This window comes from Equus caballus, unplaced genomic scaffold (assembly GCF_041296265.1).
Source record: "Equus caballus isolate H_3958 breed thoroughbred unplaced genomic scaffold, TB-T2T haplotype2-0001077, whole genome shotgun sequence".
In the NCBI taxonomy this organism is placed as follows: Eukaryota; Metazoa; Chordata; class Mammalia; order Perissodactyla; family Equidae; genus Equus; species Equus caballus.
The window spans coordinates 191904-203986 of record NW_027222073.1 but is presented as its reverse complement, the minus strand read 5'-3'; the positions used below and the strand labels follow the sequence as shown (position 1 = coordinate 203986).

Genomic DNA, 12083 nt, shown 5'->3' with positions numbered 1-12083 from the left:
CCAACCTCTGTGCCAGTTTTCTTCTTTTTTTTGTATGTGGGATGCTTCCACAGCATGGCTTGATGAGCAGTGTGTAGGTCATGCCTGGGATCTGAACCCATGAACCCTGGGCCGCTGAAATGCAGTGTGCAAACTTAACCATTATGTGACCAAGCTGGTCCCTATAAAATATTTTTCAAAGATAGTTGTGTTTACCTATGCTCAAAAGAGGGAAAATATCATTAAAATGAGTAGGCCTGCATAAATATGTAGAGGTAGGTAATCTTTGTAGATGCTTTTACTGTGTAACCTAGATCCTAAAATCTAAGGAAGAGATGTAGAGAAAATAAAAAGTGCAAGGGAGATATATGAGTAATGAATTGTCTTAACTTTTATTTGATTATTTTCATTTACAGTTCTGGCACTGACACTTTTTTTAAAAAAAGATTTTCATTTTATGTAAAGATTGAACTTCAATAAAATAACTTAAAAAACATTTACATATACATCACTAAATCTCCATAAAATATACAATACTTTTGATACAGCTATAGGCTAGAATGACTTTGAAGGAAATGATAAATATTCATTATTTTTAAGAGATATCCCATATGTCACGTGTAGGAATAAATATTTATATTGAATTTGCCAAGACATGTGAAGTGTTAAACACTATGTAACATGCACCTAGAAATTAAAATATATATTTTGAAAACATTTTAAAAGCATAAAACTGTGTTTTGATTTAATGTAGATGTACATTAGCACTTCTAAATAGAAATTTGAACATTTATTACAAATAAGAGATACTATAACATCAAGTGAGATATAGTCCAAAAGCCGCTAGGAACCAGTTTGGACATGTAGAATGTAAATTTCTACTTTGGCTAGAGTTAAATCTCATCTTTTTTAACCTTCAAATAAGATGGAATGATGTTAAATTTGCTAACATTTTAAAACTTTACAAAATACTGGTTTTTATTTTTGAGTACTTGTAAGCTGTATTTCTTTTTCTCATTTATACTGATGTGACAAAATCAAACACATGAACTTAACTGTCTAAAAAAAAAATCTGAATATTACTGCTAAATAAAAGTAAGTATTTAACATTCCAAAGACCAAATCACTCAAGTGCAACAGACTGTTTTATACATACAAAGTAAAGTTTTATAGGAATTAAATTGTTTTACACTCACAAGCAAATTATGAGGATAAAATTCATGTACTTCTGAACGTCATTAATACTCTTAGGAACCATCTTTCTGATGTATATAGGCAGACAAAAATTTCCTTCTCTAGGAGACAATATATAAGAGAGTTGGTAGCAGTTAGCTGTTTGGCATTTTAAAATGATTACCCTTTCTAGAAAATAGTAGCAATACTGCTCACCCAGAAGAACAGAATGTACTGATAATTGATACGCTGCTACAACCTAAATCACTTCATCAAATTAGCTTAACATTACTGTACATGAGGCTAAGACAACTGATAGAAAAGGACAGAAAATAGGATATTAGTGTTAATCCAGAGAACACCTCTGAGTCTTTTATAGGCAGCAGCTACACATGAGCTGTAAATTTTATCCACAATTTAATATGTTTTGCTATAAAGCACAAATTATGAATTCTCTGCTTCTGACCTGTTATGTCATTCTTTTATTCATAGTTAGTGCAAAGGTCTGAAATTGGTAATTTAAAACTTGTCCCAATAACTGTATAAATCTGAGTTGTTATGTGCTTAGTATAATTTAAGATTTTATAACTAGGAGAATGGTAAAAAAAAAAAAATCTGATTATAACAAAACATCTCATTAATTTTATTGTTCTTAATTACTATGCCAATGAAATAAAATCAAAAGAATCCTCCCACTCCCCTCACTGTATTACAGTATTTAATGACACTGATAAAGTTTATAAATTGAGACTCTCTTAGATAACATATGGATAGTATTTTCTAGACTGTCCTCCCCCAGGATCTGAGGATTATTAGAATACATTTCAATTTTACTTTCTGTGTAAAAGCAAAAGGGTAAGTTGTCAACTTACATTTTTCCTCTTCATTCTTCCTCTGGATAACTGATTTTGAAATTATAGTAAACAATTTATAAATTCTTTGCTTTAATGGATTTACCATTTTAGAGTGAATAACTTAAAAAATAATGTTTAGACATATACTAAAATCTGGTTCAGTGGTAAAATAAAATTATGAAAAAGCACTTGATAGCATTACTCTCATAGCATTTTCCATCAGGGAACTAACTACCGCATATGACTGGGAACAAAATTCAAATGGAAATACTACATTTTAAGTCTAATTTTAATTTAGATCTTTAGATACATATTAAAAATCATGTCTTGGATAATTATTGACTAAGGTGCAACAATCAAAATTATTAGGAATGTTTATATTGAAGAAAAATATTAATACCAAATGTGTAAAACCTATCTGACATCACATTCAGCCTTATGTGTTCAGATGCAGATGAAATGTTATATTCTCTTAAGTCTAGTGCAGATCTCATCAGCCATCCAGGCTAAGCCTCAATAGGGGTGATGACCTCCTGCACTAAATTTCCCTAAAACATAATATACCTCTGTTGAATCTGCAGCATGTTTAGAAGGAAACCTATAATTTCACTTAAAAGCATGATGCTTAATGTGCTTTAATATGGTAAGTCAAATATAACACATATAAACAAATCGTCCTATAAAATATGTATTTCATGATGTTTCGGAATGAAAACGGAATGTTTTCAAGTTGATAGTGGTAGCCAAAGACTCTGAGAACTTAAAAGGTGCGTAATATAAAAAAGCCTGCAAAATTCAAACATTCAATTTTTACTATACTATAAATGTTCACTGAATCTAAAAATAATACCCTAATTTTATAAGGTTCCTTTTCAAGTAGTTATTTGTTTTTAAAAAATTATAAATAATTCTTATAACTATGCCTCTCTGTCTTGTACTTCAAAGATATGGAATATTATCTATCTTTATCATTATATAAATAACAAATAGTCCTTTAAAGAAGTTGAGGAGAATAGGGGAGGAGAACTGGGGCTGATTTTCCCTGTTATGTGCATTTATGGATGGAAAGTTGCAAACACCATTTGCTTATGTCGGGGAGAACAGGCCATGTTCTGCTTTAGGAAATAATAAGAGTCGAGTTGCTCCTTTAATAAAGTTACTGTGCATCCAGCCCAGCTGAGTATATAAGCATATAGTTAAGGCTATATATACAATAAAGAGAAGAATTGAGGCAATTACTTGGATAAATCAGAAACATAAATTTTTAAAGAGGGCACTTTATTGGTCTAAATATTTTTTCTCCCCATCATATTCTGATTTTACCACACAGTAGCTTGTTTTCCACTTCACTTGATCTGTGAGAAATATTACACAGATAAGAAATTTCTTACGGGGTAAGAAATATCAATAGAATAATAATTTTCTCCATTAAATCTCATCTGCTTTTCTGGGAAAAATTAATATTACTATCCCCTTATAAATCAATTGTCAAAGCACCTAATTGAAGGAAAAAAATAATATTTTTTATTACATGACATGACCAAAGGGAGAAAACTTTTTTGGCTGAAGGATTTTTAGGCCAGTAAAGTGACTGTTTAAACACGTATCATACCCCTGGATGCTGAGAGAATGAACCTTCTTGGCTACATTCTCAGCTTTGATAACTGTGATAGGAACAAGCCAGACTTTAAGAGAAGAACAAAACATCTTGGAGACTGGCAGAAACACATTGAATTTAGAGACAGCCACCTTTTCATTCCAAAAAGTACCTTATTTAATGTTTAGAGCCATGTTAACATGCACCAAACTTATGTGTTCCTAACTGGCCACAGGTGAGTCGTTCATATTTTCACTGGAACTAATAAGTAATTTATGAATAATTTTGTACATACTATATAATTATTAATATAAGAGCAAAAATTAGAGTTCCTTGATGAATGAGCATAAAAACCAACGAACACTTTGAAAAGACATTGTAGGCATGTGGTAAGTCAACATTTCTTAAAGTTATGTGCTGTATGAGAACCAGCAATCTGTTCCAATAGATAATCCCAATTTTTAGACAAGAAGGAAAACATCCAAGCCAACCATGAGAAAAAAGGAAACACTCTCAGACAAATCTATGTATCTTTTTTTCTTTTTGGTAAATTGTCAGGGAAAATAAGACAGGGTGTGCAAAAATAAAAACTAGTTTATGTTCTTAGAGTAAAAAAAGACAAAGTACTATTAGGTAATAAAATGTGACAATTCCATTAGGAAGAGTTAATGTTAAGAAAAAAATAAGTCCCACTCTTTAATTGAACAAACATCAATAACAGCAGGATTATTTCTGTCACTGATTTTCTTCCTTTTTTGTTTGAGAAATTTGATTAAAAGAGGGGGGAAAAATAGTCTGCTAGCAGCTATTTAACACAAATGAAGGCACAAATAGGACTCCAGAGTTGACGATTGCAGGTGTGGTGCATATCAGGTGATTCTGGCATGAACAAAAACTGACCCTGAAATACAGTTGAAGATGTAGCTCTATTTTGTGTTTCAGTTGCATACCTAAGTGACTAACTCGATCAGGGGTCCAGAAAAATCTTCTCTTTCTTACTTTCTAGTAATAAAATATACTTATCAAAACTTGTTAGCTTATCTGTGCAAATGTATACTTATCACTGCTGCAAAAAAATATGTATGAAAATAAACCCTAAAAGACCTGCTTTTCATAATGTTCAAAATAGCCTGTACATAGTCAGTTTCTGAAGAACTCTCAAGAGCTGAATTGGAGAGAGAAACCAAATATGGAATCCAAAGGAGATAAGGACAGCTGTGCCCTTGTAGGAGGCACTTTCGAATCTGTTGATGAAAGCTTAAAGGGAATTTACTTTCTAATAGCTGATCACAGATAAGCTACTTGTCCTTAGGAAAATTTAGGGCCAATAGGCCATGTTTTGACAGAAAACACCCTTGGATCATATCCCAGAATCCTTCTTTATAAGTATATCATACATATTATGATTTGGCTAAATCAGCACTGACTCAACTGCCACTAATAATTATATATGGTCTTAGGAAAAAAGGATACCACTGAAGTCACTGGATACAGTATTCATTTTAGACTACCTCAGGAAGGAATTGCACATATTTGCTCAATAATTATTAGTTTAAAATCTCCGTAAATATTTTTTTACATTTCTGCTTGTGAAAAAAACAATGTCATCATGGTTGTATCTTCCTCCTAATCAAATATTCTAGAATATGAAGTCATTCCAAACTAGACTGTGGAAAGAACCAGATTAGAAGCAGGGGAGTGAGGTCATCCATTGTTGCTCTTCTCCCCCAAGTTTGTTTAAATGACTAAATATATCAGCAGCTGAAATTTATTCCACATCAGAAGCATCGTTGTCAGAAAGATGATAGTTACTTCCCTTCACCCGAATACATTCAATATATCTCCCTTCATCAGAATCTGAAGCGCCACACGTACATAGCCTGTTGTCAAAGAGTGATTCAATTTCCTCTAATTTTTTCCCTTTGGTCTCAGGAAGACAGCCATAGATGAAAAGGAGTCCCACGGCAGCGAATCCAGCATAAAGGAAGAAGGCTCCTGCAATGGAAAATAATATGTGTGTATAAATACACATAGATATACTTGGTCTATATAAATATGGTCTATATATAGAGAGAGAGGGGCCTAGGTTAGAAACAGTCCTTGATTTTGACTTGACTTTCTGGTCAGTCATGCATAACTGTGGTATGAAATGGAACCAAAAATTACTGCCAGCCTGGTTTACTCTAATTGTTCTAATCCTGTGAATATAATGTAATTTGCCTTTCTAAACTTGTAAGGCCCAACTCAAGAAGAATGATAGACCAGGTTCAGATGTAACTTCTGCTTTGCAGTCTTTTCTCATGTGGCTGGATAGAGATAACTTTTCTCTATGTGCTTTCACAGCACTTTGCTGAGGCCTCCTATCATAACAACCAAGAAATATTATAATTATGTGCATGTATTATTTGTCTTGTCTACTAGACTGGAGGCACTTTGAGGGAGAAATTTCTTTCTCATTTGTCTAGTATTTCCAGAACCCACATACAATGATGACACTGCTGAACTCATGACTCACTGGAGTACATGGCAACTCTATCCTTCTGGTCTCTCATTCCAAAAGTCTGATAGTCAACCTTGACTTTTCTCTCACTCTCCTGCACAGTATCCAATCTGCTGGTTAGTCCTGTTGGATCTGCCTTCAAATATAATCTGAAGATGACCACTTCTCCTCATTCCGCTGATGTCTGTGATCTGACAGCCATCCTCCCTCATCTGCACTGCTGCAGGAGTCTCCTAACTAGTCTCCTTGTTCCTTTTCTTAGATCCTTATAGACGTCCGCTTTTTCTTATGGTGCAGAGCACTTATCACCATCTGACATACTATAAAGCTTACTAATTTGTTTTATTTTCCTCCTCTAGAATGTAAGCTCCATGAGGTCAGAGAATTTTGTTTTGCTGTAAGACTATGCATGTCAATGCAGCACAACCACAAAGACATAATTACTACCTGGTTGTGTTTTCCAAGTGTCAATTCAGCAAGCCAAGATGGATGAGATATATGAGTATGTGACTTGAGCATGTTCTTACATATTTCCAAGATGGCCTTTCCTTTTATAGTCCAATTCCCAATTTAAATATAAGAACCTATGCTTTCACTTTCGATGGTTGGAAACAACTAACTATAATGGAGTCCTTGCCTAATTTTAGGCCTTTGGTCCAGACCATCCTGTATATGAGATGGGGGAAGGAAGATGACAAACTAATGGGACAAAGGCTGGAGAAAGGATATCAGATTGGGAGTTGGAAAATCTGGATTTCAGTCTTGCTATGTGACTTCTAAATAGTCATTTAACCTCTTCTCTGGCCCTCAGTTTCCAGATTCAGCAAAATAAGATGGTTTCTCAGCTATGATTTAAGTTTATAATTCTATAAATTTTACAACCCAAATCAGGACCAGGTTTTGGAGAGATGGTTAGGAGATGCTTGAGAGAGAGACATCCTCTTCTGTTTCAGTAGCAAAAGTGGTCTTAAGGGCAGAGTCTATGGCTTGTTTGTCTGTGGGCTCCCTAGTACAGAGCCTGACACACTGGAGCGTCTAGAGAATGAATGTGCTCTTGTTGACTGCCAGATGGAATATATTGAGTAACAGATCTGAAATAAAGGGCTAAACTAGACAACATAAAGCTTGACTTTCAAATATGTCTTTAAGATGAATAGCATAGCAATTAAAGAACTGAATTAACATTTCTCAGTTCTGCTGAATCATTACAGAATAGGAAAGACATTATTAAGACTACATTCTTAAAGACATACGTATAAATAACCATTTCAGGAATATACACAGAAACATTTCTTGGGAAGGCTCAAGGAAAACTACAGAGGAAAAATGCTGCTCAATTGGCCACCCAAAAGAATCTGCTCTCTGGAATGAGGAGCCGTGAGAAAACAGAAGGGAAATAGAGGTAAATTATGAGAAATTAGAAAAAATATTAAAGAGTTGGCTAAATCAAGACATAGTTTGTTAGATTAAGTCATCAGAAGCCATACAATCTTAAGGAGCTGGACTTGTATAAATCAAATTCTCTTTAATAAAAACACAACTCTATTTACAAATATAGGGCTCATTTATTTCATTTGTTTGGTTCACATTGAATACTTACTACAAACATACATTTTTTTATGTCTTATACTTGGTAAATAACCAAAAAATAATGCTAGGTAATCTGGGATGCGTGGCTGAGTGTTACAGTGAAAGGAAGGCACCATGGCTCTGTAGAGTCTGACAATCACAAAGCAACCCAGGCTGAATCCTTGGGCAGTTTCTTAAATTCTCTTGACCTTAGTTTCCTGATTTAATGGAGAAAATAATTCCTGCCTTGCCAAACTGCAAGAATAAAATAATGTATGTTACATGCCTATTAGAATTTGGATGTTAGCTGCTCAAAAAAGTGACAGAATAATCAAATTCTACTAAATGAGTAGGGAACACAACAGATGCTTTCAGAGATAGAGTGGAACAAGGTTGGTATGACCAATAAATTGGGAATGTTTTCATCAAAAAGGTGATACTGACAAGCTAGCTTTTGGAGAATGTGGGAGTTTTGAGAAAAAAATGAAAGGAGATGAAGTCCTGTGATCTGTTTACAGATAAGCAAAGTTGTGGAGGTAAGAACAGAATTGGAATCTTTAGCAGACAGGAACAAAGAAAGGATCATAATCATGATGATGAGAAACAGAAGAAAAAAAAAGTGCAACTGTTATAACATTTTAGACTAAACCTGGCTGCTAAACTCCAAAATCTCTAACAGAGCAAACCTAGTTTGGCTTTATAAAATGTCGTATTGAGGAAATATTCATAACAATTCACAATTTAGGAAGAGAGGCATGATCAGAAGTAACAAATCAAATCTGTTAGTGCTAAACTCATACAGTTAAAACCAACTAGATGGGTTAGGAAGATTCTTGAATGCCGTGCAGCTTCTTGCTTGTGACCCAGATTCCCAAGCCAAATAACATCAGGGAAATTCTATTAAAATACAAGACCCTTTTATTAAATCTGAGGAATCTAAAGCAAGCAAACGCCAAAGCTAAGTGGGCTTCTCTGGTAAGACCTGTGGTTAAGCCACAGAGGTGTGGGCAGGCCCGGAGGCTGTGACCTGCTGCATGTAAAGGGCAGGTCAATTATGTAACTCACTTTCTTAATTATTCCCCCCTCGGAATGAAAATGAAAAAAATGTCTGTCAGGATTGTTAAACAGTGCAGATACTCCTCAGCTTTATTCGGAAGGAAATAAATCTTATTAGAGTCCTACATTAAGTTTCAGATTAAGACAGGTATTTAATTGAATTATGCAAAATGAGGAATCAAAGACCATGTTTGATTGAATTTCAGTACCTCAACCCAGGAACTTTGATCTAATGCTCTCCAAGGGATCACTTCAGTCACACATGCTATACATAAAATGGTATACTGGTGACAGTTTAATGATAATTTTTAGTAATATTACAAAACATTACTGGATGGGGTCCAAGGCAGACCTGTCTAAGCAGTATAGTTTACGAAGGAATCAAAATCTGAGGTCTTACAAAACAAAGAAAGAAGGAAATAGAAAGACATGGATATTTCCAGAGGAAATACATCATTATGGTGTATATTCATAAATTAGGAATAGAAACATATACCTTACATAAATCAGTAACATGTAGATTGAAATGTACATCAAAAAAAACAGGGAAAAAATGAACCTGAACTGAAATATTGTTCCAGTACTACAAAGCAGTAGACCTAATGGACTGACCGGTGCACTGACATGATAGAAGCTTGGCTTAGTAACAAAGCAAAAAGCTGCTTCTAATGGGATATTTTTGAAAGAAGTCTGGCTAGGCCCTCTTTAAATTTTACTTCTGTTGCCTCATGTTTTTCTGGCAGTATAAATTCAAGAAAGAGGAGCTTTGCTATCAGAAGTCTTACCAGGTAGACTATTATTTGGTCTATGAATTTCTATAAAAAATGCTTCCTCAGGATGTTAGTCTATATTTAGGTCTTAAATGTGTTCTCAGGAATCAGCAAATATGGGTAAATATTTATTGTGCTCATACTCATGGTGTCAGGAAGATAACTTTATGAATTTATGTAAAAATTTTAATTGCCAAGTGGGATAAAGCTGAACATACTGAATATATATCCAGTTTAAAATGCCAGTGCATTTCCTTTCCAAGAAAATAAGTATTTCTAAATGTTCTAAATGGTGGTTGGGAGAGAGAAGAGTTTATAAAGATAATACTCAGTAGATAAATAGTATTAAATAAAAGTAAATACCAATTCAGCATGTTCAGAAGAGAGGAGGAATAAATTTTTATAATGTTTCCTTTATTCATCACTCATCTACAAAATTCATCTGCATGTGTATTCATTTGACAAACACTTCTGAGTGCCTATCAAGTGAATGGCACACCCTGGAAGGCACTGGGAATTTAATGGTGAACAAGGTGTAGTACTTGCCTGAGCTCATGGGACTTATGGTCCAGCAGTAAGGGGAGAGGGGCTGACAAACGAACCTGTTATTGCAAAAAGGAATAATGAATGCTTAGATCATGGGGTGGGGTGAGATGAAGGGAGGTGAGTGATAGGGGAGGGGATCAGAGGATGGCCTAAGCAGCAGGCATTCCATATACAGCATAGAGGCTTAGGGGGTTAGAGTGAAAACCTCATATTTCATCAATTTAGAATCCAATCACAATCTATAAACTTATACAGACAATGAAGAAATCATCTTGCTAAAAAAAGAAAGACATTTCATTTTGGTAAAAATGGACTTGAAGTACCTTCCCAAAGTTTTTTCCTAACTCAGCCACTTCCCAATATTGTTTTCTTTGAGTTATGGCCTCCACACCTTTTCACTTGAACCCTTCTGTTATGTTTACAGTTTTGGCAGTGGTAAGTGCCATTCTCAGTGGACACTGAAATGCACATGCCGTGGCCTGAATGGCGTAGATGATACAGTGGAAGGCATAACTCCCAGCACGACATTTGGGGGAGCTACTTTCAGCCCTACCCTGATTCTGCTCTTGGACACGACTCCATCCCTGTCGTGGGACATCTTCAAGCATTAGCCCTAGACTTCCTGCCTACCTCTTTCTACCATTCTCTGTTGTTTGTGTTTCTTCATTAAACTAACAGCTCTGCTGTGAAGATTTCCAACTGGGGAGATAGCTGGGAATGTTTGGGTTGGGAGAGTGGGTGGGTGGGTGAAGGCTATGAAGCACTGAGGGACAAGAAGCAATGCTGCTCAGGAAGGGAGAATTCCTCTTCTTTTTTTCCAGGTCCATTTCCAAGGACTTTGGGGAACAAGAAAGCCACACAGAGATATTTATAACAGCAAAAATATAACCATCTAGTCTTTTCAATCACAAATGATAGCATATCTAAAAACAGTAGGAAAAATAAAAATGAAACTATAGCTGGAAAAAATATTCTCTTACCGTAGTATGTGAGATACTCTGCTGTGTGTAAAAATGTCAATGAAACCAGAACGTTGAAAATCCAGTTTATTCCAGATGAACATGCGTTTCCTGTACTTCTTGCCCAAAGGGGATATATTTCAGAATTCACAGTCCAAGGCATTGGTCACATTCCTGAGAAATACAAAATTAAAAATTTCAGTAAAGTAGTATGTAAGGAATTTTAAAAAGAGTAGCTTGTCTCCTCTAAAAAGAGACAATTTAATTAACACAACAATAGCCTTTGGTTTACCAGGTGTGAAGAAAACAAGATATAAAATAAGGCCCAGAAGTGCAGTCCAGGAGTACGGAGTAGGGCAGAAATTGTAAGCCCAGAATACTTCTTCTGTTTTGAATTTGGTTTCATTTTCACACCTGAAAAATAATGCAATATAAATATTAACTTAGTGTTTTAGGGTATAGTTGCAGAAATTCAATGTGATCATTTAGGATGTATTTGGAAGTTCCTTAATATCATTAAGGAAAAGGGTCCAAGATGTTTTTCTTGAAAAAGAAAGTTAAGATTTAAATATACAGTATTAAATATGCAAGCTCACACAGAACTTTTTAGAGCTGAATATAATTCAAGAGCAACACAAAGAAATACATTGTACATACAACTCAATAGAAAAAAACCTGATTAAAAAATGGGCAGAGGCTCTGAATAGATTTTTTTTTTTTAAAGATTGGCACCTGAGTTAACATTTGTTGCCAATCTTCTTTTTTTTCTTCTTCTTCTTCTCCCCGAAGCCCTCCCAGTACATAGCTCTATATTCTAGTTGTTGAATGGACATTTTTCAAAAGAAGACACACAGATTGCCAATAGGCACATGAAAAAGTGCTCCACATCACTAATCATCAGGGAAATGCAAATCAAAACCACAATGAGAAATCACTTCACATATGTTAGACTGGCTAGCATCAAAAAGAGAAGAGATAAGTGTTGAGAAGGATGTGGAGAAAAGGGAACCCTTGTGCACTGTTGGTGGAAATGAAAATTGGTTCAGCCTCTGTGGAAAACAGAATGGAGGTTCCTCAAAA

The 12083-nt window shown here is 34.8% G+C and overlaps 1 protein-coding gene across 46 annotated transcripts in view; it reads right to left on the bottom strand.

The window, feature by feature from the left end:
- Positions 1-348: 348 nt before the first annotated feature.
- Positions 349-12083, bottom strand: part of LOC138922534 (uncharacterized) — a 150228-nt gene continuing 138493 nt past the window's right edge. For all 46 annotated transcript variants that reach the window (XR_011435620.1, XR_011435635.1, XR_011435619.1 and 43 more), the window contains 3 exons: positions 11296-11417; positions 11025-11177; positions 349-5598 (listed from right to left, as the gene is read on the bottom strand). Coding sequence is in view for 1 of the 46 variants with exons in the window: in XM_070259110.1 (XP_070115211.1) it covers positions 11170-11177; positions 11296-11417 (130 nt within the window). In the remaining 45 variants the exon portion in view is untranslated. The remainder of the gene's footprint in view (positions 5599-11024; positions 11178-11295; positions 11418-12083) is intronic.